Raw genomic sequence first — 26,515 nt, forward strand, 5'->3', positions numbered from 1 at the left:
TGCCAAAGGGAAGAACCATAAGAGCATGCAGTTAAACAAGTTACAATTGAACAACATGAAACTCCCCACAAGAGTGCAAGAGTGTACCTGTAGAAAAAACAATCAACAGTAAAAATATTTCACAGCGAGTACAAGAATTTGAAACCGTTACAACTAACCAATAAGAGCAAGTCCCTCAATACGAGTCATTGTGATCCTGGAGGAAACTAACATCAGGTCCAGCCAAGCATTCCTAAGTGCCGTTGTACTCCCGGAACAAGTGCGTCTTGAGCCTTTTCTTGAAGGTGGGGAGACAGTCAGTGTCCCTGATGGAGGTGGGGAGTTGATTCCACCATTGGGGGGCCAGACAGGAGAAAAGCTTGTGTTGGGACTGGGCGCTCTTGAGCGGTGGGACCACCAGACGGTTGTCAGAAGAAGACCGTAGGTGGCGGGGGGGGGGTGTAAGGCTGGAGGAGAGACTTGATGTAGTCGGGTGCAGTCCCGTTCACCGCTCGGAAGGTCAGTACCAGAGTCTTGAATCTGATACGGGCCGTGATAAGAAGCCAGTGGAGGGAGATGAGGAGCGGGGTAACATGGGAGCGTCTGGGTAGATTGAAGACCAGACGGGCCGGCGCGTTCTGAATCCTCTGGAGAGGGCGGGTTGCGCATGCTGGGAGACCGGCGAGTAGCGAGTTGCAGTAGTCCAACTTTGAGAGGACAAGTGCTTGGACTAGCAGCTGGGTGGAATGCTCAGACAGGTATCTCCTGATCTTCCGGATGTTGTAGAGGGTGAATCTACACGACCGGGAGACCGCAGCAATGTGGGCTGTGAGGGAGAGCTCGTCATCCATGGTCACCCCGAGGTTCCTGGCAGAGGATGAAGGGGTCACCGTCACCGATCCCAGGGTGATTGAGAGATCGTGGGAGATGGAGGGTTTGGCCGGGATGATGAGGAGTTCTGTTTTGGCGAGGTTCAGCTGGAGGTGGTGCTCGGTCATCCAGGCGGAGATGTCTGCGAGGCAGGCCTCGATCCTAGCTGAGATCCCCGGATCAGTCGGGGGGAACGACAGGTACAGCTGCGTGTCGTCAGCATAGCAGTGGTAGGAGAAGCCATGGGAGGTGATGATTGGTCCAAGCGAGGTGGTGTAGAGGGAGAAGAGGAGGGGTCCAATGACGGTCCAGCAGAAAGGTCCAGCAGAATGATGACGGATGACCTTTAAAGCCGTTCTGGCAGACTGGAGGGCCGTGGTGACTGACAGGAGGGCAGTTTCTGTGGAGTGGCCAGTCTTGAAGCCCGATTGGTTGGGGTCAAGCAGGTTGTTCTGAGAGAGGAAGTTTGACAGTTGGTTAGATACAGCGCGTTCAATTGTTTTAGAAAAGAAGGGTAGTAGTGATACCAGTCTGTAGTTCTGGAGGACAGCTGGGTTACTGGAGGGTTTTTTGAGTAGAGGGCTAATTCTGGCCTGTTTGAAGGCAGAGGGGAAAGTGCCGGAAATAAAGGCTGATTTATACTTCTCCGTTTTTACGGAGACGGACACAGGGAACGCCCTCTCCGACGAGGAATTCCCTCTCCGTGCCCTCTCCGAGCCCCTCGGAGAGCTCTACGTGCACCTCCTGATTTTCCTGACTATCCGTCTGTCCGTCCGTCATTTTACGGATACCCCTTGGCTGTGATTGGTCCGTATTAAGAACCGCTTGCGTCAGGGGAATTGTTTTCAGCACCCACAGCCTTCGGAGTACTATAAATTCAACCAATCCGTCCGACTCCGTCCGTCCGTCCGTAACGGAGTCGGAGAAGTATAATTCGACCTTAAGAGAAGAGTTAAGGACATGGGGAAGAAAAGTTATGATGGAGGGAGAGATGGTAAGAAAGAGAGGGGAGGGGACTGGATCAAGGGGACGATTCCCGGTCATGCCAACTGACGTTGTGTCCTTGGGCAAGGCACTTCACCCTACTTGCCTCGGGGGAATGTCCCTGTACTTACTGTAAGTCGCTCTGGATAAGAGCGTCTGCTAAATGACTAAATGTAAAATGTAAATGGGACAGGAGGTGGGGCGATGAGAGAGAATGAGGTCAGAGATCTCTGCCTCGGACAGGGGAGAGAAAGCGTTTAGACATTTAGTTGTGTCAGTCATAGAGGGTGAGTGGGTAGGAAAGGTGGCTTCAGGGAACCGACTGCTAATGTCAGCAACTTTTTTCTCAAAGAAGGAGGCAAAGTCGTCTGCTGTCAGGGTGGAGGGGGAGGGTGGGAGAGGTGGGTTAAGAAGGGTGGAGAAGATAGAGAAAAGTTTGTGAGGGTTTGAGGCAGAGTTAATTTTGTTCAGGAAGTAGTGGGTTTTAGCATCAGTTATGCGGGCAGAGAAGGATTTGAGGAGGGAGTGATACTTATCGAGGTCCAGACCGTCTTTGGACTTGCGCCATCTCCTCTCAGCTGCCCGAAGGATGGACCGTTCTTCACGAATCACATCCGTGAGCCACGGGCAGGAGAGAGAAGATCGCGCAGGCCTGGGAAACAACCCTGAGAGACAGAGAATTGGATGAAGGAGTGATCAGAAATGTGTAGTGGGGTTACAGAGTCAGTGATACAGTTACTTGTCAGGATGAGGTCGAGCTGTTTTCCTGCCTTGTGGGTCGCCGGTGTGTTCAGCAGCTTCAGGTCGAAGGAAGTCAGAAGAGACTTGAAGTCGACGGCCTGCGTTCCTTCGAGGTGGATGTTGAAGTCCCCAAGGAGTATCAGCGGTGTTCCATCATCCGGGAGGACGCTGAGGAGCATGTCCAGCTCCTCCACAAAGTCGGCTAGCGGCCCTGGTGGGCGGTAGAGGACAACTAAAAATGCTTTGATAGGATCACTTAGCATCGCATAATGGTGTTCAAATGATTTGGCAGTAACAGAGAGTGGGGTGGATGTGTATTTAATATGTGGGGAAAGGAGCAAACCTGTGCCACCACCTCGCCCGGTTGAGCGGGGTGAGTGAGAGAACGAGTGGTTGACGGAGAGAGCAGCTGGAGTTGCAGTGTTCTCTGGGTGGATCCATGTCTCTGTCAGTGCAAGGGCGTGAAGAGAAGCATGGGATGCAAACGCCGGGATGAAGTCTGCTTTGTTCACAGCAGACTGGCAGTTCCAGAGCCCAATAGAAAGAGGGCAGGTGGAGAAGATCTGGATAGGTAGCTAAAATTAGAAGTGGACCGTATATACTTTGTGACATATCTACGTCTACGGTGTAATGAACGGGAATGATGAAGAAACACATGCTAGCTATGAATATGTTCTAGGTAGGTTTAAATACAAATAGGGTGATACTTATCAGAAGAGGTGATCCGCCTCGTCGGCCATCCTAGGTGGACTCCCGCAGGTAGACTCCCTGTTAGACCGAGTCTTCGTGCACCGAGGCTGCCAGACGAGGCTGCCTCTGCAGTGCTAGCCGCCTTAAATATGCTAAAGGCGCAGCTGACAATGGCCCTAATTATGTAAACAAAGCCAGGGTCTCACTTGGCGGCAAGTACCCTGAAACTCGATCTCTAGCTAGCTACATATTGACCAATTTAGCTGCTATACCCTTACCCTGGCCTCTGTCCTTGAGACAAAGTTTTAGCTAAACATAAATGAATGAAACAAACTCTGGTTACTTACAGTCAGATGGCAGTCACGAAGTACACTCAGTAAGACACTATTCGCTCTGAATCTGATTACGGAAGTCAGGGCTGATTTAACCAAATTCTACAATGGCCCTAATTATGTAAACAAAGTCAGGGTCTCACTCGGCGGCAAGTACCCTGAAACTCGATCTCTAGCTAGCTACCTATTGACCAATTTAGCTGCTATACCCTTACCCTCTGTCCTTGAGACAAAGTTTTAGCTAAACAAACTCTGGTTACTTACAGTCAGATGGCAGTCACGAAGTACACTCAGACAATATTCGCTCACAATATATATATATATATATATATATAAGACACAATATATGGCATGTGTAAACAAAGCAGGTTCATGCACCACAGTTTAGTACAATCCCTTGCAGTTTCGCCACCTGAAGCTGATTCCGCCACCTTACTTTTGCTACTAGTTTTAATATTTGGCAAACTGATTGGGGACAGGTTTCATGTCGACCACTGAAGCACTATAGCGCAACCAAGGGGTCAAAGTTGGAGGTGTGTTTACGCCAATAACTTTTGAACCATAAGACCATTTTTCTAAATTGAGGCATCATTGGATTCCTAAGATGTAGATGATTCGACTGGACCCTATGATGTCATTTCGTCATGAAGGTTTTTCCTCCATTTTGTATTTTCTGAAAAACCTACCTAGGCCGTTGCTCCGATTTTCATGAAAATCGTGTTACGTCATCTTCAGACTATGCCGACAAAACGAAACGGCTTACTTTTTTCATAGAGTATCTGAACTCAGCAATTCTCAGCACTGAGAATAGCTCACTGGGATAAGACTGGCTCCTTTTATGTGCAAGGTCATAGGTTCGAATCCAGCCACAGCCTCAAGCATGTCATGATACTGGATTATCTGTTTAGTGAAGCCAGGTATGCCACAGTAGCTGTCTAGCAGTATAATCATAATGGTAACAATAACAATTCATTCTCAGGGTATTTATACTCAAGAAGAGTCAGATTTATTGTGCTTTGTAGATATAATGTTACTACATCTAGCCAGCACATCGGATTTCTTGCATCATAACTTCTGAACAGTTTGACCCCAAATCACAAGATGGTACTCTTCTGATTCTTTGTGGCATACCAAGTCATAAAATATAACACTTTCCCACGTCGGCCATTTTGGGCGTCTGCCATTTTTTACCTTGTCCTAAAATTATATACAGTGCCCTCCACAATTATTGGCCCCCCTGTTTAAGATGTGGTCATGGACTTCTAAAAATTCTCCTTTTTTTTAAACAACATAGAATCCAAATGCAAAAAAAGAGAAAAATCCAACCTTTCATTTAAGTACATTACTTTGGTGGTAAAGAAAATCACACATTTAGAAAAAAATACACTTGAAATCATCAGCGAAATGAAACAGGAGCTAAAAACAGAGGGTGGGGGCATGGTCAGCACACAATTTCCAGGAAGGATGTGTGTGCATCACGCCAAGCTCGCACGTGTCAAGTAGGGTGACCACCTGTCCCGCTTTGCGCTGTATCGCACAACATTTTCAATATGGGACGTGCGGGACAACGCAAAGCGCGACAGGTGGTCAACCTAGTGTCAAGGGGCAGGATGAGTCTGAGAATTTGGAGCACGCGCGCTATGGAGCAATTCAATTGAATTCAATCATATATTGACATATCAAGGTGAAAATGCGTATGGTACTTCAGAATGATGTCATCTTGAAGGCACAAAGGTTTGAAAAACCATCAGTCAAAATTATATTTGATTTATTAACACAAAGATATTGTGGCAATGTGGACATTTACATAAATACACTTCTTTCAGCCATTTTGTATTGCATTCCTTATTCAATTTCACCCTATAGAAAGACATGTATTCTACAAATCTGTAACAATTTTCAAGTCGATTGGATCTATGGTTCATGAGGAGAAGGGTTTTGAAGGTTGTACCAAATTTGGACAGTACAGCAAAATCTATCATGGCGGACCTTATGGGTTCTTGAGGCTTTTTTGTTCCCCGTGAGAAATAAGGAATGTATACCAATTTTCAGGCATTTTGGAATAATGGGGCGCTGGGGAAATCACGTAGACTTTGGGCGTGGCTTATAGCGCCACCTATGGACGTACATGGGCCATTAGCGGTCTGGGAGTAGTGAGTGACCTGGTGTATCATTGGGCCAAATTTGAAAAAATCGGGTCAAGGACTTTTTGAGCTATTGGGCCATTTAGCGGAGAAATATAATAATAATAAGGATACTAACAAAAACAATAGGTTTCCTCCTACCAGAGGAACCCTAAATAATAAAAGTTATAAAACCCTTCTGAACACAGGCCGCAGTTTTTGTGGTAATCCAGAAAACACAAGCCGCAGTCTTTGCGGTATCTCGAGCCACAGTCTGTGTGGTTTCCAAATATAAATATAAATGTCAAAATATAATATAACTAAACAAAACCCAAGCTCAGGCCTTTAAAAAAAAAAAATTGAGCAGTCCAGAACTCAAGCCTGAGCTCAAGCCTTTTGCAGAGCAGTCCAGAACCTGTGTTGCTCAAGCCTTTTGATTCAAATCCTAAATGCACAATCTCAGACCTTTTGCAGAGCAGTCCAGAACCGATGTTGCTCAAGCCTTTTGATTCAAATCCAAAACACACAATCTCAGACCTTTTACAGAGCAGTCCAGAAACTATGTTACTCAAGCCTTTTGATTACAAGCCGCAGTCTTTGCGGTATCTCGAGACAGTCTTTGCGGTATCTCGAGCCACATTCTTTGTGGTTTCCCAATATAAATAAAATGTGACAAAACACAGGCCGCAATCTTTCTTCATGTGAAACCTGTGATTAACTTCAGGAATGGAGTATGGAACGGTGCATCTGTAGAGTATTGAGACTCATCCACAGTTCCTATGCCGCTGATGTCACTATCCCCGCCGGCCCCCTCAGCTTCTTGCAGCTTGGGACCTGCTGTACTCCATTAGCCTCATTGTTCTGCCCTAAATGAGATGGGGTTCATTCTCTTTCCCGCTTTTCTTTTCTCCTACTTAATTTTTCCCCTTCTCTTGTCCTCCTTTTTGTGAGTCACACCCACAGGGGGTTTACAGGAAGTTGTGTGGCAGGCAGTAAGGTAATTAGGTGGCAAAGTGGAGTGAGCTGCTGTGAGTCAGATGGCCAAGGCCTATGCCAACCGTGTCCTTAACAGATGTATGTAAAAGCACAGTATTGATTGGTGTAGGTAAGGGCTCTTCAGAGGAAAAGGAGACTGTGATGCCGAACCTGTTTAACCAGCAGTTATTTTTCCATGCAGAAGCCTATGTTAGCTAAGCTTGCTTTAGCTGCATTGTAGTCACACAAATTAAATTCATGTATCTCTGCCTCCACCCCTTACTTTATGAAATTAGCCAATATGCCAGAGGGGCTGCATGGCAAACGGTCTCACTGTTAGCCAGGGTTCTGTCACAAACGGAAAAACCGTCTGGGACCCATATGTCTTGTCACTGAAAACAGACGACGGTGCTTCTGTTCTACTCAAATATGTAAACAGCAGCACTCACCACATTGCCATGATACGAAGCAAACCCTCACTCCCTCTCTAAACTTCTCACAGCCTGAGCTGGCGATTATGATATTTGCTCTCTGGTGCCTCGAAACGGACGTAAGGAGCACCAAGCAATCAAGTCGGAACATGGAAAGTCGAAGAACATGACAGACAACAGTGCTTTTTTTAAAGTAAAAAAGCCGTTCTTTAATGTTATCCACCGTCATTTTGAAGCTCAATATTTATTTAAGTATCGGTTCAGGCACCGTTTAGGCACCGGAAATGTTTGAAAAGTATCGATTAGGCACCGGTATCGTAAAAACCCAAAAGATACCCAACCCTACTCATACCCCATCACAACCCCACCTCCTTCTCCTTCTCTCGTAGTGTCCATCTGTTTCTGCCCCCTTCCTTTCCCTATGTTTTTTCCATCTGGAGAGCTTCACGGAGAGAGCAAGAGAGAGGTGAGAGACAGCCAGAAGTCTGGCTGAGGCTGCAGTTGAGTTGAGGAAGTATAGCCTATTATGCAATCCTCTTTTAGTGGTGAAGGAAGTATGGCCAGGCAGTGAGCAAACGGTCTGTGATTGCAGTCAGTGTCCCACTCTCTTCCTCTTGTGATCTCATTGGACACAAAAACATTCTTTGTGTCTCACCAAGAGCCAGGTTTTTGGCAGTTACATCGGAGCATGGTTTTTTAGTACTGTTAGGAAGTATGGGAACCGAAAATACGATCTTGAGGTGTTTTGAATTCCAAGTATCCTCTGCACCCCTCTTTCCCCACTCCTTGTCTACAGGGCAGTGATGCCGGGCATGGTGATGTTTCGACGGCGGTGGTCAGTCGGCAGTGATGACCTGGTGCTGCCCGCCCTCTTTCTGTTTGTACTGCACTGCGTATGGTGAGTGTCTGCGTGCTTTGCCATCTCTTTCCTGACTTTTAAGGTTGTGTCTCCGAAACTTCTTTGTGTGTTCCTTTTAGATCTCAAGTTATCTCTGACCAGCCCCCCTCCTCCCCTTTTCTCCTCCAGGTTGGTGGTTCTGTCTGTGGTTCTGTTTGGCCTGCCCTATGGTTCTGACCAGTCCTGCTCGGTCACTCTGGTGGACCATGGGCGTGGCTACTTGGGCATCCTGGTCAGCTGTCTGATCTGTGAGAGTGCCATCATGTGGCTCAGCATGAGGGGCAGCATCCTGTACACGCAGCCTAGAGAGGCTGTGCAGTATGTGCTGTACATACGACTAGGTAGGACGTTACATGCACTTGCTCTGTGTGCTTCTATAAAACTCATTAAAGAGGAATTGACAGAGCTGTTTTTGTGTTCATGGGATCTACATTGTCTGACAAATTGAATATAAAATGACATTGATACAAAAATGTATCAATGTATCTCTCTCCCTCTCTCTCTCCCCTCTGTCCAACCCCCTAAATCTCAACCTCTCTCTCCTTTGCTTTTTTAGCAATCCTGCTAGTGGAGTTGGTGTATGCTGTGGTTGGGATTGCCTGGCTAGTTCAGTACTACCAACCATGCTCCGATGTAACTGCCAAAAACCTGGCTCTTGGTGAGACACAAAGAATTTTGTAGATCCACCTGAAAAAGTGAATGTTAGGCTTTTGAAAAGAAAAGATATGGTTTGAAGATAAGACTGAAAAATTATTTGGGAAGAGATACCCAAGGGCAGGTGTTTTTCTGTAGTTGCTAAGCTGTTAATAGTTTCTCCTCTCCTCCTCTCTCCCTAGGCATTGTGGTGTGTAACTGGCTGGTCATCTTCAGCATGTGTTTTACCCTCATGTGCACCTTCGACCCAACTGGACGAACATTCGTCAAGCTGAAAGCCACCCGCCGTCGCCAACGCAACCTCACCACATATACACTCAGGTACCAACAGACAAACTCACACACACACACATTAGGTACCAACAGACAAACTCACACACAAACACATTAAAGGGCTAACACACACACACTCGCATAAAAAAAGAAAAAGTTAATCATTTACATTTAGTCATTTAGCAGACACTCTTATCCAGAGCGACTTACAGTAAGTACAGGGACATTCTCCCCGAGGCAAGTAGGGTGAAGTGTCTTGCCCAAGGACACAACGTCATTTCGCACGGCAGGGAATCGAACCGGCAACCTTCTATTTAATAGCCCGACTCCATAACCGCTCAGCCATCTAACCCCCCACCGTCCTTCCTCTTAGTAAATACATTGCATCACTTAATCTGTTGCTTTCTCTGCCTTCCTCTTAGAGAGAGAGAGGGAGGGGGAGGGTCAACATGGCCTTGCCTAAGGACACAACGTCATTTAGCACGGCCGGGAATCGAACCGGCAACCTTCTATTTAATAGCCTCTCAGTAAATACATTGCATCACTTAATCTGTTGCTTTTCTCTGCCTTCCTCTTAGAGAGAGGGAGAGGGAGGGGAGGGGGAGGGTCAACATGGCTGAATGATATCACCCCCTTTCTCTGCCTTCCTCTTAGGTAGTCTGTGTGTATGTGTTTGTGTGTGTGACATTCTCTGTGTTCCTCTCTCAGACACAGACTGGAAGAGGGGCAGGCAAGCAGTTGGAGTAGAAGACTCAAATTCTTCATGTGCTGTACCAGAGCCCAGGACACACAATCTGTGAGTATTACACACACACTGGTTTATTTTTGTCTGTTCAACTACACTGCATTTCTACTGTTAATTGCTCACTTCTCAGAACTGCAGGGTGTCCAATAGGGGCCAGACATAGTAGAGGTTGATGTGGAGCTCTTCTCCTGACAGGACGCCTACTCAGAGGTGGCCAGCCTGTTTGCTGAATTCTTCAGGGACCTGGACATTGTGCCTAGTGACATCATCGCTGGACTGGTTCTGCTCCGCCAGAGGCAGAGGTCCAAGAGGTCTGCCATCTTGGACCAGGTAGGAGCTGTGTGTGTTTGTGAAAGGGAAAAGGAAACACATAAGTATGCCTTGACTATCTGTTAAATATAATGTGTTGGTTTCCCCTTAGGCCAACAATGATATTTTAGCCTTCTTATCTGGAATGCCTGTCACCCGCAACACCAGATACCTGGACCTTAAAAACTCGGTAAATGAGTCTGTGGTTTTCTTTTTGTATACTGTAAAGTTTATGATGAGGAACAAATGTTTGTTTCATTTTGTGTTTAATTGTGTGTGTGTGGCTCCCAGACTGAGATGGCCATGTATAAGGAGGTGTGTTACTACATGCTGTTTGCCCTGGCTGCCTATGGCTGGCCAATGTACTTGATGAGGAAGCCAGCCTGTGGACTTTGTCGTCTAGCCAGCTCCTGCCCGTAAGTCTGTACCTGCCTTCTTCACCCCTCCCTCTAACCCATCCCTCCCTCCTTCCCCCCCATCTGTCCACCAGCCAGGCCTCCTTTCATCCCACCATCATTTTATCCTTCCCTTCACCCCTCCCTTTTCTATCCCCATTTCTCCCTCCCTCCCTCCCTCCCTCCCAATAAACCACATGACAAACAAACGTGCGTGTAACAGCAGGCACACACAAACATGCATTAATGCGCAAAACAAACAATGGCCCCACATAGCCCACTTGACTATTGATAAGAATGTATTTAAACTCCATGTACCACAACCCACCCCCCCACCCCTACCCCAGATGTACGTCTGTGTCGGGCACCCGTCTGTCCCAGTCGGTCACAGTGGAGGAGGACAACTGCTGCGGTTGCAACGTCCTGGCCATTCGACGTCACTTCCTCGACAGAGAGCTCAAACAGGTCCACATTGTCTACACTTCCTGCCACGACGCGGTGAGTAAACTTGTGATTGGTTTATTTCAAACAGTGGTCAGGGCTTAGGCGGGGACTAACTGGAACCTTCCAAATGACATCCTGAACTGCAATTGTTCCTATTCTGCAATTGTTCCTATTCTTTAAATATGCTGTGAAGTGGAATTGAAAATGAGTTTTAAGTTCATCACACCACAGAAGAATCTGTTGGTAACTACCCATCCAAATTTGAATTACTTTGTCTTTGAAAGTAATTCAGAATGCAATCGTCTGTGATCTGACGTAGATAGGTCGCTGTGACGTAGATAGGTTGGGTTTTTGCCCCGCCTATACAAAACCTGAGCTGAAAACAGGAGAGAAACTGTTCCACGGTCTAACTCCACATTTCAGTGCGACAACGTTTTTGCGCTTTGCACATGCTTTCAGGAACTCATTTCACATGTATATAATGTACTGAGAAGCAAATCATGGAATTTGCTTTATAGCATCTTTAAATAATGTCTATATATACATAACTATATGGCTGTGTAACTATATACAGTTAACCATCAAATGTCAGCCCTTTTCTGACTAATTTGTAAAGCAGATCAGTGCTGTGTGGCAGTGCAGACACTAAGTTTCGATCCATAAAACCTGAATGTGTGTGTGTGAGAGAGAGAGATAGAGAACATGGCTGAATGATATCACCCCCTTACACTTCTTCTCTCTCTCTCTCTCTCTCTCTCTCTCTCTCTCTCTCTCTCTCTCTCTCTCACTCCCTCTCTCTCTCTCCTCTCTCTTCTCTCTCCTCTCTCTCTCTCTCTCTCCTCTCTTCTCTCTCTCTCTCTCCTCTCTCTCTCCCTCTCTCTCCCTCCTCTCTCTCTCTCTCTCTCTCCTCTCTCTCCTCCTCTCTCTCTCTCTCTCTCTCTCTCTCTCGTCTCTCTCTCTCTCTCTCTCTGTCTCTCTGTCTCTCTCTCTCTCTCTCTCTCTCTCTCTCTCTCTCTCTCTCTCTCTCTCTGTCTCTTCCTGTCTGTCTTTGTACAACAGGTCTATGAGACACCGTTCTTTGTGGCAGTGGATCATGGAAAAAAGAAGGTTGTCATCAGTATCAGAGGTACTCTGTCTCCCAAGGTGAGAATTAGGAAAGTTTGTGCATTTATGTGTGTCTCTTTCATGGAATGACCGATACAACAGACAGATCCAAGTAGGGTTGCAAAGGGGTGGAAAGTTTCCGGTAAATTTCTTTTTTGCTAAAGCATATAGCACCTGGTTGGGAACATTGTCTGCCAGAAACATAAACCTAAACGTAAAATGTTCTGTTGTTTTTGAACGTCTTTGTCATCAGTGTTGTCTGAACGTTTCAGCCCTATGCCTGGCAAGTTTGAGAGTGCCGAATTGCGTAGAGGCCAAGAGCGGTATTGCAGACAGAGATTTCAATTATAGCTCGCAACATATTGAAAGACATTTTTGGAGCTGTGAACTTTTGAATTATGAACTATGAACTGAACTGAACTGGGAAGAGGCCCCGGGGAAGACCCAGGACGCGCTGGAGGGACTATGTCTCTCGGCTGGCCTGGGAACGCCTCGGGGTCCCCCAGGAAGAGCTGGTGGAAGTGGCCGGGGAGAGGGAAGTCTGGGCCTCCCTGCTTAGGTTGCTGCCCCCGCGACCCGACCCCCGGAAAAGCGGAAGATGATGGATGGATGGAACTGAACTAGTTCATTTTAAAATTTGTGAACTATGAACTGAACTAGTTCATGTAGAAAGTGAACTTTCCCAACACTGTTTGTCATTACCTAGCATATTGATTACTTGGTAAACTGAAGCCATGTTCATTTTAATACCAAGTTTATACAGTAGACTAACTTTTTACAGCAGTGAGAGTAGGATGTATGTATGTCCACACAAAAGTTGTATTATAAATGTTTGCATGCATGTCTGCTTATGACAGGGTAAATACAGTTAAATTGCCCCAACATTTACAGTTTATTCCCGTTAATTCCCGTGGAAAGTTTCCAACTTTGAATATTCCCGGAATTTTGCAATCCTAGATCCAAGTCATCACACAGACATCAAACTGTGTTCCATGCATGCACAGTGCAGTGATGTACAGCACACATAAGTCAGATTACTCTGTTTGATGGCAATTTATCTGTCTGTCTCGGCCTCCCACTGCCCCCTTGCATACTCGCTAAACATTCTCAAAAGACACTTTCTTTTTCTCTGTCTCTCTGACTGCTCACTCACTCTTTTTTATTTTCTTTTAAAAATGTATTTCTTTCTTTCTTTTCTTGAATATTACATCCTTATCCTAACATCATCTATGTCTCTTGATCCGTGTGTATGTCAGGATGCGCTGACTGACCTAACAGGGGACTCTGAGCGTCTACCTCTGGAGGAGCAGCATGGAACCTGGCTGGGGCACAAGGTCAGTTACACACGCACACACACCCCTACTCCAGACAAAACACATCTCCCTGACACATTCTCCTGCTTCACACTCACACCCACACACATTCCTCCATACTTTCTCCCCCACACTCACATTTAATCTGTTCCACTACTTCAGCTGTAGGGACCATCCAGTATACTTAATTCATTATTGGTAATGTGATCCCAAAGCACAGAAGTCATTTCATCTCTCCTCAGTGACTGATTCCGCTTATTAACAAAGAGCAGTTGATATTGAATCATGATATTGCAGACACGATTCGTGTGGTCTAACCTTGTCTTGGTTGCTGAGGATGTCCTTCCTTCCTCCTTTTCCTTCCCCTGTTTTTCCCCGTCTCCCTCTCTCCCTCCACTCCTCCCTCCTCTCTCCTCCTACCAGGGTATGGTGTACTCTGCAGAGTACATCAAGAAGAAGCTGGAACAGGAGATGATCTTGTCACAAGCCTTTGGGAGAGACCTGGTATTTGACTAGATTTATGTATAGTGTGCCTGGCAAATTGGATTTCAGATCAGCGTTTATCTGCACACCTGTCTGCATTAGCATGTTATGAATGTAACAACAAACATGCAATCTACTCATAAGATAAACTTGAGAAAACAGGATATTTCGTTTCAGCCCATGTGTGGTAATGTTCCCTTTTCTCTAACGCAGGGTAAAGGCACCATGCACTATGGGCTGGTAATCGTAGGTCACTCTCTAGGTGCGGGTACCGCTGCGATTCTGTCCTTCCTGCTACGGCCCCAATATCCCACTCTGCAGTGTTACTCCTACTCCCCGCCTGGTGGCCTTCTCAGGTAGGGGGGAGAGAGGGACTGGGTGGGGGGAGTGTGGGACTGTGTGGGTGGAGAATAGGGCTAGGTGGGGGAGAGGGGCTGGGTGGGGGGAGAGAGAGGCTGTGTGGGGGGAGAGGGGGGCTGTGTTGTGGGAGAATGGGCTAGGTGGGGGAGATGAGCTGGGTGGGGAAAGAAAGGGTCTGGGTGGGAAGAGAATGGGTCTGGGTGGAAGGAGAATGTGGCTGAGTGTGGGGCTGGGTGGAGAGAGGGGTTGGGTGGGAGGAGAATGGGTCTGGGTGGGGGTGGGAGTGTGGGGCTAGGTGGAGAGAGGGGCTGGGTGGGGAGGAGGGAAAGAGGGCACATATGATGTCCATACAGCACTTTTACCTGAATAATAGTGTGTGCATGCGTCGGACGGAATTTCTCTTGCCTTTCTGGACTGAGGCCCTGAAGTGACAGCTTTAACTGACTCGTCGTCGTCGTCATCTGCCGCTTGTCCTGGGGTCTGGTCGCGGGGGCAGCAAACTAAGCAGGGAGGCCCAGACTTCCCTCTCCCCGGCCACTTCCACCAGCTCTTCCTGGGGGACCCCGAGGCGTTCCCAGGCCAGCCGAGAGACATAGTCCCTCCAGCGTGTCCTGGGTCTTCCCCGGGGGCTCTTCCCAGTGGACGTGCCCAGAACACCTCACCAGGGAGGCGTCCAGGAGGCATCCTGATCAGATGCCCGAGCCACCTCAACTGGCTCCTCTTGATGCGGAGGAGCAGCGGTTCTACTCTGAGCCCCTCTCGGATGACCGAGCTTCTCACCCTATATCTAAGGGAGAGCCGGACACCCTGCGGAGAAAACTCATTTTGGCCGCTTGTATTCGCGATCTCGTTCTTTCGGTCACTACCCACAGTTCGTGACCATAGGTGAGGGTAGGAACGTAGATCGACTGGTAAATAGAGAGCTTCGCCTTTTGACTCAGCTCCTTCTTTGCCACGCTGGACCGATGCAGAGCCCGCATCACTGCGGACGCCGCACCGATCCGCCTGTCGATCTCGCGCTCCATTCTTCCCTCACTCGTGAACAAGACCCCGAGATACTTGAACTCCTCCGCTTGGGTCAAGATCTCCTCCCCGACCCGGAGATTGCAATCCACCCTTTTCCGGTCGATAACCATGGCCTCATATTTGGAGGTGCTGATTCCCATCCCAGCCGCTTCGCATTCGGTTGTGAACCGCTCCAGTGAGAGCTGAAGGTCACGGCCCGATGAAGCCATTAGGACCACATCATCCGCAAAAAGCAGCGACCCGATCCTGAGGTCACCAAACCGGAACCCCTCAATGCCCTGGCTGCGCCTAGAAATTCTGTCCATATAATTTATGAACAGAATTGGTGACAAAGGGCAGCCTTGGCGGAGTTCAACCCTCACCGGGAACAAGTTCAACTTACTGCCGGCAATGCGGACCAAACTCTGGCACCGGTCGTACAGGGACCGGACAGCCCCTATCAGGAAATCCGGTACCCCGTACTCCCGGAGCACCCCCCACATGAGCCAGCAACCCCACATGAGCCCCCGAGGGACACGGTCGAACGCCTTTTCCAAATCCCCGAAACATGTGTAGACTGGTTGGGCGAACTCCCATGCACCCTCCAGGACCCTGCCGAGGGTGTAGAGCTGGTCCACAGTTCCACGGCCAGGACGAAAACCACATTGCTCCTCCTGAATCCGAGGTTCGACAATCCGACGGACCCTCCTCTCCAGAACCCCTGAATAGACTTTCCCAGGGAGCTTTAACTGACTCTAATATGCAAATCGTGCGGAGAGAGTGTGGCAGGCAGATATGACATGCTCCAGCTCACACTGCCAGTGGAACAGCTAGATAAGGTAATTTGTGGTTGGAACATGTGCAGAGACAGCAACAGTCATCCACAGGAACCCAGCCACAAGTCCTGTCCTTCAGCCCTCTACAGCACTGAGCAGCACCTATAAAGGACCTATTAAATATGTTGTGAATGTGAGTTTATGAAACAAGGAATATGCAGTCTTACTTAGTGAGACCATTCGTTTGCTTCATCCAGCCCTTATCTGACTGTGGGGGGAATGAATTGGCTCTATGACACCTCCTGTGCCTGTGCTATCGTCATGTGTCGATATGTGCTGAATGTTTAATATCGTAGGCGGCGTCATACTGAGCCTTGATGCCCTATCACACCTCCATGTTTGCTGTGGAGAGGTTCTGAATTATTCAGTCCGTTTGGATCGGATCGAGCAGCTATGATTTTTTCAGGGGGTGATTTGTTAACTGTGAGATTGCAAAAATCTGCTCCTCCAATTTCACTCAAGGAATGAGAATGAGCATGGATACATTTGAATGCCAAATACTTTCAATTTGATCCTCTTCTCTCCTTTTTCCTGGCTAATTGTTCCTCTAAATTCAATCTGTCCTTAGTGAGGATGCTATGGAGTACTCCAAGGAGTTTGTTACCTCAGTGGTTTTGGGGAAGGACCTGGTCCCAAGGTGAGTAATCTGCTTCCTCCTGTGCCCTCCCCTCATCTCCCACTCAGAGGATCCCAGGGCCCTGTTCAATACTCCTGATATATAACATCACTGCTCACCTCTGTGAGGCACTATCTGATGTAACATGAATGTATAGCTGAACGCTTTTACAACTCTGCACATGCACAAGGCTAGAATGTGTTTAGGACTTGCCTGACCGCATACTAGGCTGCAGCATAGTCATTATTGCTCTCTGCTTGTGTCCCCCAGGATTGGCCTTTCCCAGCTGGAGGGGTTTCGGCGACACCTACTGGAGGTTTTGCAGAAAAGTGACAAGCCAAAGGTGACGTGTACCAGATGGCAGCCAGCCACACAGACAGGATGTCATGGTAGTAACACACTGTAGCTACTGAGAAGGCTGACAATAATTTTGCGTGTGTCCTTTACAGTGGAGGATCATCGCAGGGGGCACAAAGTGCATCCCCAAGTCCGAGTTGCCTGTGGAGGACAGCACCCAGCCCCCCCCAGTTGCGCCTCCCAGTGCACGGCTATGGTTGCACCCCAGTGACCTCAGCATCGCCTTGTCAGCCTCCACCCCCCTGTACCCTCCTGGGAAGGTCATACATGTGGTGCACAACCACCCCCCAGAGACCTGGTGAGGAGACTGGAATTTCCCAAGCCAGCTGGCAGGCTTTCACATCCGTGTTAAAGAACATTTTACATGTCCAGAACAATTAAATCCATTTTCTGGTTTGTATTGTGTTTTTTTTTTTTTTTTGGTCTAGCTGCGGCCAGGAGGAACCCACATACTCTGCTCTCTGGGGGGACAACAAAGCCTTTGATGAGGTCATCATCTCTCCTGCAATGCTTAACGAACACATGCCTCACATGGTGATGGAAGGCCTCAACAAGGTCTGTGGAGATTGTGTGAGTGCGTGTGCGTGTGCGAGTGCGAGTGCGAGTGCGAGTGCGAGAGCGAGAGTATGGTTGGGTGTCGGTGTTTGTGTAGACATGGGCGCTGACGTACGTGTTCGATTGCACTTTGTGTAAAAGTGACTGTAGTGGTAGAGGGTACTGATGAAATACAATCAAGAAACACTGCTTCACAGGAGTGCATTGTGAGGGCTGCTTGCTGCGACCGGCTCAGTAAATGGTTGTTGTGTGCGTGTAGATCAGAATGTTTAATCTAAATGTTTGCCAAAGGACTTGGGATTGATCCTCCATGGCACTTAGTGTGTGATCACTAAGCTTTTATGGATGGTCTCACTTGGCTGTATGTTTGATTCCATATTGGGGTGTGTATGGGTGCTTGGTTTACACACTACATTTATCTACACTATATGGCCAATTGTTGGTCGGAACCACTCAGTATATCAACACCTGCATTTTGATCTTCTCATTCCAAAACCATGGGCATTGATATGGAATTGGTTCCCACTTAGATTCTATAACTGCCTTCTCCTATCTGGAAAGACTTTCCAATAGACTTTGAACATTCATGCAGGATTTGCTTCCATTCAGCCACAAGAGCATTAGGGAGGTTGGGCACTGTATTAGACCTGGTTTGCAGATTGAATTAAAATTAATCCCAAATGTGCTTGATTTGATGGTGTTTAAGTCTGGGATCTGTGCAGGCCACTCAAGTTTTTTCCACACCAAACTTGACAAAACATTTCTGTCTGGACCTCACTTTGTGCATCATGGGGGAATTATCAAGCCAAAAACAGGAAAGTGCCATCCCAAAATTGTTGCAACAAAGTATGAACCACAGAATTGTCTAGAGTGAAATTGTTATGCTTTAGTATTAATATTTCCACCAGTGGAACTAAGGGCTGTAGCTCAAAACTACGAAATAGTCCCTAGTTATTGAAAATGGAAAATTCTCCTATGCACAAAGCGAGGTCATTACAGAAATGTTTTGTCGCAAGCCTGGTCTAATCACCCCAACCTTCCAAATGCTCTTGTGGTTGAATGGAAGCAAATCCCACATTAATGTTCCAAAGCGTATTGGAAAGCCTTCGTTGAAAGGTGTGAAGTCAGTTATAGAAAAAAAAGTAGGAATCAACTCCTTTGGATACCCATGATTTTGGAATGAAAAGTTAATCAAGAATGTACAATTGTACAATACAATACAATTGTACATACACTGTATATTACCCCCTATTCACACCGGTCGCGTCTGCGGCGCGTTCAGTGTTCAGCCTTTTGTTTGTTCTGTGCAAGTACAGTGAAGAGGTCTGTATCTTTAGTGTATTTGTTGTATGACTGCTTGAGTATGTTTGTGTGTGTGTAGTTGTTTGATGCGTATGGTGTTTCTGCAGGTATTGGAACCATTTGGGCTCAGTTCAGAACTGACAAACTCAGAGCCAGTGGAGGTGGAAGAACTGAACCATCCATCCTTCACTAATGTTGTCATAACTTCTCAAACACACCTGCACTCCTCTATTTCCCCATCTTTCTATCCAAAAGAGCTTCCGTCTACCCCTTTCATCTCTGATATCTCATCGGATACTCACAAATATCCACCCTCCCCCTCTCCCCTTTCAGAAAGTCGCTCCATATATTTTACAGACCCACCTTCTTCATCTCCTCCTCTTCTTGCAGAGGGCCAATCTCTCCACCCAGCAGAGCTTCCTTCTATCCCTCTTCATTCTGATACCTTTGCTGTTTCTGTAGAGGGCCTGGCATCCTCTTCTCCTACTGCTCCCTGTGTTCCAGGTGTTGTCATCTCCATCTCTCCTCTTCTACACAGCCCAGCAGATACACTTCCTGTCATGTCGCCTGCTTCTCTCTCAACCCCACCCTCCACCTCACTGTCAGACATCACTCCCGAGACAGACTCCCAGCCCTCGCTCCCCCAGTTGCCACACAGCGCCCCCAGCCCCGGTCACGAATTGGTGTCCAGCCTGCATGTAGACCTGCGTTCTTTACCTCAGGCCTGCAGCACCCCATGTTCCACCCAAACAGACCTGCCCCCTTGCCTTCCTTACAAACATCTTCCCTCTGGTCCCCCTGCATCACAAACCCTCCCTCTAATCTCATAGCACTCTCTAACCTCTCTATATTAGTCCCGATAGACATGGACCCATCCTGACCAACAGACTCCCCCTCTCGTCTCTGTTCATTCAAATGATCTACCCTTCACCTTTCAGAAACACCTAACATCATTATGTCAGTCCCCCCAGTTTAGAATGATACTACTGCTCCATACACCAGTATTAATAATTACAAACCTTGGCTAACTCTTATCCCCTCACATCTATAAAGGTTGGAGAGCACAGTCACACACACACACATGCCCTACTTGCCAAATAACGCACGCTTCTCTCTCTCTAGATGCTGCAGGGTTTCCATGGTAACTGCGGTTTCTTCCACACACACACTAACCCCTCTCTGCTTTATTCCTGGTGGGCTTCCTGCGGTTTCTAATTGGCAGCTCAAGGTGTTGTGTGTGTCTTTGTGCTCTTCTTTTTTCCTACACCTCCTCCTGCTGTATAAGAACAGAACATCAACACACCACATTTTAAGTACCTCGACACAGTAGGAAGCTGTCTCTGGGTAGATTTCTCTGCTGTCCTCTTTACATGTCATACTGTGTTTCTATTGGTCAGTGCTGTGGTGATGTCATCTGTTTGCTCTCAGGAATTACCTATGCCTTTACAGATCCACCAGTCTGGAACTTGTTTTGGCCAATGAGAAGAGAGTCTATGCAGTATTTATTAATTTTGATGATTGAGTGTTAAAATCCTATCCAATAGATGTGAGTTAGATTTTTATACAGCCATTCTTTTATAGTCATTATTATTGTTATAACTCCTCAGGTTACAGTCAAAGTCATGGGTTAAACCGAATACTTCTGCACTGTACTGTATGATGTTTGGGCAACCTCTATTTGGAGAAGTGAGGTTACCGACTTCTAGCCTTTCACCTCTGGCTCTAGAGGTGAAAGGCTATGTATCCTATGTCCCTGATTCTCTGGAGCCTTTCTATGAAACACACCAATTATGGGAGTGTTTGTATTTGCTTTTGGCTAGTTGAGTTATAGTTCTGGTGTGGATGTCTTCTACTGCTGTTGGTAGTTCTATACTAATATCAGGAGTGATAGTGTATGCCCTTGTTTTGCCTGGGCTTGGTTGTTAAATCGAGAGCACAATCTAATACTGAACCTAGTTTTCCCCCATAGTTGCTGTTTTTCCCCAGTCTCTTTTTCTTCTCTTATTCCATCACTCAGCCATTACTTGCATGTGAGATCTTTGTTTACTGCCATTTTAAAGTATTGTATCTTCCTTAAACATGTAATTTTAATGTGTGCTTTGTCTATTAGCTACATGTGATTGTTTACATTGCCTTATTGTTCATGTGTAAAGGACCCTTTAAAGTATATGCACATACTGGTACAGTGTTTGTGTGTATTCATTACACGTGTGTTTTTCCATTGTTTTCATTAACCCATTAAAGTCAAACAAATGTTTAACAGTGACCATGCGTGGTGATGTTCCATCATGTTGTAATTTTTCTTTAACTGTCTAATTTTGTACTTTCTACATCTGTACAATCATTTTCATGGTTCATGTGTCAAAAGACGATGTGTGTTAGGGTTAGGGTTATTCACAAAACTAAGCTACCTTCACAAGCGCAGGACCTACATCTCTCATGCTTTACAGTGGCAGTGCCCTTTTGAATCCATCTATGAGAATCCTACTAACATTCTCATGTTATGTGACTTCTTGCTGATACCAATTAAACTGTTATTCTTCAATAGTCTTTGCACAAGACGCTTAATAGCTACAGCCTTTTTGCCCTTCAGGAAATGTTCCCTTCCCATATCTGTCACACAATGTTGAGGTATTGTGCAGCAACCTGTGTAGGTGAGGTGAGTGCCTGTGAAGCATGTCCACAGGAGATTGGTGGAGAATGATAGTGATAAAGTCAATGTTGGTGGGCGTAGTGGTATTATACTTTTCCCATGTTTTCTATCTGTAACACCCTGTTTTCTCAGCTCTAACATTCCGTTCTAATGTGTATTTCTATATCTGTTCTATTTTTTTATTTATTTGACCTTTCTGCAGTTATAACCTCTCTAACAACATACAGTTTGTCTTTGTAATGTCAATAATGATAGCTTTCTGCCCCGTAACCCCCTACCATCTCCACACCCCAACCCTCTCTCACCCCCCCTCCAGAGCTCCCTGGTGATCCACCTATAACGCCAGCAGCCTTGGCTGCAAGGTGACCGGGCATTAATGTCCTCCTCCCTCCCATCTTATCTCCAGGTGCTGGAGAACTACAACAAAGGGAAGACTGCCCTGCTATCCGCTGCTAAGATCATGGTGAGCCCCACAGAGGTCGACCTCAACCCTGAGACCATCTTCATGGCCGTGCCAAATTCCCAGCAGCCCACGCCTGCCATGCATCACCGCAGGAACAGCAGTGTCCGGTTAGTCTACTGGCATGTCAAAGAGGGAGGGAGGAAGCTGGGAGGGAGGAGTGGGGAAACCTGGTCTATTCTTCCGAGTGTCGGATTTATACAGAGAATGAAATTATCTTTATGTAATGCATGACCCATTAACTATGTGTACATATGTCCCTCTCTCTCACACATGCACGCCTGCTGTCTGACCACAGAGTTACCTATGGTAGTGTCCAGTTCCCTCCTCGTCCTCTGTGGTTTAGCCCACCTAGGCCCAGAGGACAACTAGTCTAGCCTCCCAGTAGTAATGTTTGTATGTAACCTCCCGGGTGCTCCTCTCTCCCACCCCTCTTGTTTATGTTCTCCTTTTCATACTTTTGTGTCATTTTCTTTACGGTTCTCCCCCCCCCCCTTACTATTTTCCAACAATGTATATTTCCCACACTTCTACACCTTCTTCATTCTTTCTTTCTCGTTGTCATTTGCTGCCACTCCTCTCCACTCCCACCATCTCTCCTTTCCAAACCCCCTCCTTCTCCTCAGTTCCTGTGCCCGGTCTGAGATATCCCTTGATGGCTTTTCGGAGTGCCCTCCTCCCCCAGTACCGGTGGTTCTACGGGGGGCTAGGGAGCGCCTAGCGGTGGAGTTGAGAGACAGGAAGGCCCCCCTGGCCGTGATGGAGAGCCTGTCTGATGCTGAGTCTCTCTACAGCCTGGACTCCAGACGCTCATCTGCGGCTTTGAGGGGATCTCCCATGCTGGGCTGCCTCCCCTTCTCATTGGATGCCCCCATCCCAGAGGAGAACCCCTCCCTCAGCTCCCGCACTGAGCTCCTGGCTGCCGACTGCCTCTGCCAGGCCACACCGGAGCACCTAGGACAGGCAGGGCCATACTTTACCCCCCTGGAGTCTGGATCAACGCCAGATTACATCATGCGTCTGTCACCCGCCACCCCTCGCTTCAGCGGTCACCATTCCCCAGCCCCTCTAGGACAGATTGTCCTGGCCCAGCAGTCTGACTCCAGCACCCCACATGAGACAGAGCTAGACGGGGGAGTCCAGGATATACCTGCTGTCTACAGCCCTGACAGCACCCCCCCAGTCCCCCACAGGGCTCGGACCAACCTTGGGCCAGAGAATGGGGGATATGGAAAAGACGTGGATGGGTGGGAGAAAAGAGAGACAGCAGAAGAGACGCAACTCAAGGCAGAGCCCTCTGCCTCCACCCCTCCAACCCAACTCTCCAATGGGAACCCCAGCCAGGCAGTGCTGGAGTTTGCCCAGTATCTGGACTCTCTCTTCAGGCTAGACGGCAGCAGCTCTCCCCCTCTAGAGCTGTCTGATGGAGAATCTGAGTCTGGCAGAGGATCATACGACCAGGAAGAGGGGTCGGGGGAAGGACAACAACGGGGGGAGGACAAACAGCTGCTGGCCAGGGCCACTCTTGAGCCCAACCTGGTCCCCAAGCCCCCCCGCACCTTTGCTGACTCTGCAGACCCCTCCTCCGGCATCTCCCTCTCTCCCTCCTTCCCCCTCTCTTCTTCTGGGGAGCTGAATGACCTGTCCCCCTCTGATGGAGCTCCTCCAACCACACACTCATTAAGAACATCCACCCCCTGCCCTTACCCAGAGGAAAACGTACTATCTTCCATGGTGTAGTAGTACACCTGCCGGGTTCCTCCCTCTTCCTCTTTCCTCACTCTTTCCATCCTCCTTGGATGTTCTCATCTGACCTTCTCCAACGCATCACAGAACATGCATGCAGTTGAATGCAGTCTGCTGTGCTGGCATCAAGACACAACAGACACAACAAAACCATAAACAAAGTGACTGAGACAAATAACTCTAATTAAAACATTTTCAGGTGTTAAAGCTAAATTCTGTGTATAGCATTTCCACTACTGTTGTATGAAAATATGTAATTATCTGTGCATGCCAGGGGCCTGTGCTGAATAGGAAGAGCCTCACTAATATCATTCCAACACACTATCTCACTCACATCCACATGGCATTGTTATGTAGAGATGTGGCATTATTTTAAGTAAAGAGCTAGACAGGGGGGAAGTTATTATACTGTAGGTAATCTAGGTTATGCATTTCCCAGAGTCAGGTGCCTAATTAAAAAAATATATATATACACATTAGGCAAAAGTGGAAAATCTTATCTAGTGGCTTGACATCTCCCTCCTCATTCCTAGAAGTTCACTGTATCCAGTATAACTCTTTAACTCAATATCAGGAATGTGACGACCACAACAGATAGAGTGCTGAGTAGTGGAGAGAGGATGTTAAGATGTTCTAAGTTCCTCAGGTCTTTCAGGAATTTACTGTGTGGGTGAGAGGGTAACATACAGATAACATACATGTGTCTTAAAAACAGTGATTGTGACAAATAAAACAATGCCTCCAGTTGTTTATTTTGAAGTACATTTTTGTAGTGCATGAAGGTAGATTCCTTTTTTTCTTTACTAAAGGGGAAGTTTCTCTTATTCAAATGTTCATACTTTTATTTGGATAATGTCATACACATACAAATGCACAATTTGCCCCATCCCCCTTTGCCAAAAATGTATTGCCAAATGTATTTATATAAAGGTGGAATATTGTTTATGTATGTGAATACTGTTCAAGTACATGCCATTGAAACAACAAACAAAGCCCTAAAGTATCAAGTTAAGCTAAAAGGGATAGGATTCATTTTAATATCTCTCGATCTGCCAATCAAATGGATTTCTGTGTAAAAGGACTGTGGAAAGGGATGCCATTTTGACTCACTAACACTGCCATGGCACATGTTCTCCACACCCCTGCCCTTTCCTGGAGTCTCCACCAAGCTCAGCTTGTTGAAGGATAACTTTTGAGATACTGTATGAGATTTATTTCTTCCCCTACAAGAGATGGGGTTAGTGTAATCTGGAGAATTGAGAAGTATCTGTAGGTGTACATCCCAAACTGTCAAGGTTGTTGGTGTATAATGTAGTTGAATGCTGTTTAATATTTAATAACAGACCACCACAAAGGGACCCTTACAAAACGAGTGTTGACGATTGTACACTTTTGGGGGAGGTAAATGCTCTCCTCCTTTCAATTTTTGACCTCAGAGTCGGAGTTCCCTTTAAAACTGGTTAATCTCAAGCCTAGGTGGGTTTGTACTGGAGCAATAGGCTGAGCCAAGTATACAGAGCCAAGTATCACTGCATTTTACTAGAATATGGGGCATATACATACTTAATATCAGTTGGGGTTATGTTGCATTATTACAAACACTACATTATTTATTACCATTACAGTTGATATCCTGATTATTGCTATTGTTGATGGTATTATTATGCATTTTATTACTCTTGTAACATTTGCTTTTTAAGGTTGAGTATGGTGAGTTTTAGCAGACTTGCCTAAATAAGGGAATATATGTATATGTGGGGAAATGTCCAGGTGAAGATGTACTGAATGGGGTACATGGTGGCAGTGAGAGCTGTTTGAGAGACTGGTTTTGGGATCTGCTAGGCAAAGGACTCTATAATAATGAATGGGGTCATTACAGTAACGTGTGGTGCAACACAGATGTGTTAATGGGGTCGCTGGGACCATTAGATACAGTACCTCTGTACTGTATTGTGACTAAGGGACTTGCTATTGTGCCTCTTAACAGGCTCTTCCTTAGTGTCCAGTTTACGGTTTGATTACTTTCCAGTCTATGCTAACAATCAGATTTGGACTGGAGGGATGAGCACAGTCACAGGAAGCGAGGGTACTTTTTCACTATGGCATGTACAGCACTGTCTTCTTTGTGTAATTATTTATAAGCTATGTCTTGTTACTTGTCTTTTTAAGAAAAAATATATTACATTTCAATAGGATAATAATGTAGAAAATTACTGTATTATGAAAACGAGTATATCATAAATCTATATCGATATTGACATATATATAAAAAGATGTATGAAAAAATTAATCTATTTAGTAAGAACGCAAAAAATCAACAGTATACAAAAGATTCAGTCTATTGGCAGAATTTTACAGAATCCTTTAAAAGCAGATTTAGAGATTGGTCATGTTGAAGAGGAAATAATTCAATTATGTCTTGTCCTTGTTTATTTGGTTTGCTACTCTTCCCGTCTTGTCCCAGAATGAGAATGTATTTGAACCTTATACCCCACTGCTCTGCCTGTAATAAAATAAAGCAAAACCAACTTCAGAGAAACAAAATCTTGTTTGTCTTTTTTTTCCAACCATATTCTTGATCTGCAATTTTATGGAGGAAGATTTGAGTCTATATTAAATAATTCTATAAATAACAAGTGAAACGTTACCAGAAATTATTAACTGTAAACATATGATTATTTGTGTTAATATTTAATTATTTATTTAAATTTTTTATTATTAAAATATTTATTTATTTTACAATGTAATTATTTAAACATGTATTTATTTAAATCAGTATTTATTTATTTCAGTGTTTATTTATTTCAGTATTTAAATATTTACTGTCACATTTCTTTATTGCTTCATTTAATTACTATTTAATTACATTTATTGACACATTT

The 26,515-nt window shown here is 46.2% G+C and overlaps 1 protein-coding gene across 1 annotated transcript in view; it reads left to right on the plus strand.

Annotated features, from left to right (window-relative positions):
- Positions 1 to 26,163, plus strand: part of dagla (diacylglycerol lipase, alpha) — a 48,971-nt gene extending 22,808 nt beyond the window's left edge. The window contains exons 2-20 of the mRNA XM_067249500.1: positions 7,922 to 8,023; positions 8,153 to 8,364; positions 8,580 to 8,681; positions 8,860 to 8,998; positions 9,659 to 9,746; positions 9,891 to 10,025; positions 10,117 to 10,194; positions 10,296 to 10,420; positions 10,747 to 10,897; positions 11,903 to 11,986; positions 13,204 to 13,281; positions 13,684 to 13,764; positions 13,957 to 14,099; positions 16,513 to 16,581; positions 16,831 to 16,903; positions 17,010 to 17,215; positions 17,346 to 17,472; positions 21,834 to 21,997; positions 22,514 to 26,163. Coding sequence (XP_067105601.1) covers positions 7,929 to 8,023; positions 8,153 to 8,364; positions 8,580 to 8,681; positions 8,860 to 8,998; positions 9,659 to 9,746; positions 9,891 to 10,025; positions 10,117 to 10,194; positions 10,296 to 10,420; positions 10,747 to 10,897; positions 11,903 to 11,986; positions 13,204 to 13,281; positions 13,684 to 13,764; positions 13,957 to 14,099; positions 16,513 to 16,581; positions 16,831 to 16,903; positions 17,010 to 17,215; positions 17,346 to 17,472; positions 21,834 to 21,997; positions 22,514 to 23,627 — 3,264 coding nt within the window. The 5' untranslated portion in view covers positions 7,922 to 7,928 and the 3' untranslated portion in view covers positions 23,628 to 26,163. The remainder of the gene's footprint in view (positions 1 to 7,921; positions 8,024 to 8,152; positions 8,365 to 8,579; positions 8,682 to 8,859; positions 8,999 to 9,658; positions 9,747 to 9,890; positions 10,026 to 10,116; positions 10,195 to 10,295; positions 10,421 to 10,746; positions 10,898 to 11,902; positions 11,987 to 13,203; positions 13,282 to 13,683; positions 13,765 to 13,956; positions 14,100 to 16,512; positions 16,582 to 16,830; positions 16,904 to 17,009; positions 17,216 to 17,345; positions 17,473 to 21,833; positions 21,998 to 22,513) is intronic.
- The last annotated feature ends 352 nt before the right edge of the window (positions 26,164 to 26,515 follow it).

Source organism: Osmerus mordax, chromosome 13 (assembly GCF_038355195.1).
Source record: "Osmerus mordax isolate fOsmMor3 chromosome 13, fOsmMor3.pri, whole genome shotgun sequence".
In the NCBI taxonomy this organism is placed as follows: domain Eukaryota; kingdom Metazoa; phylum Chordata; class Actinopteri; order Osmeriformes; family Osmeridae; genus Osmerus; species Osmerus mordax.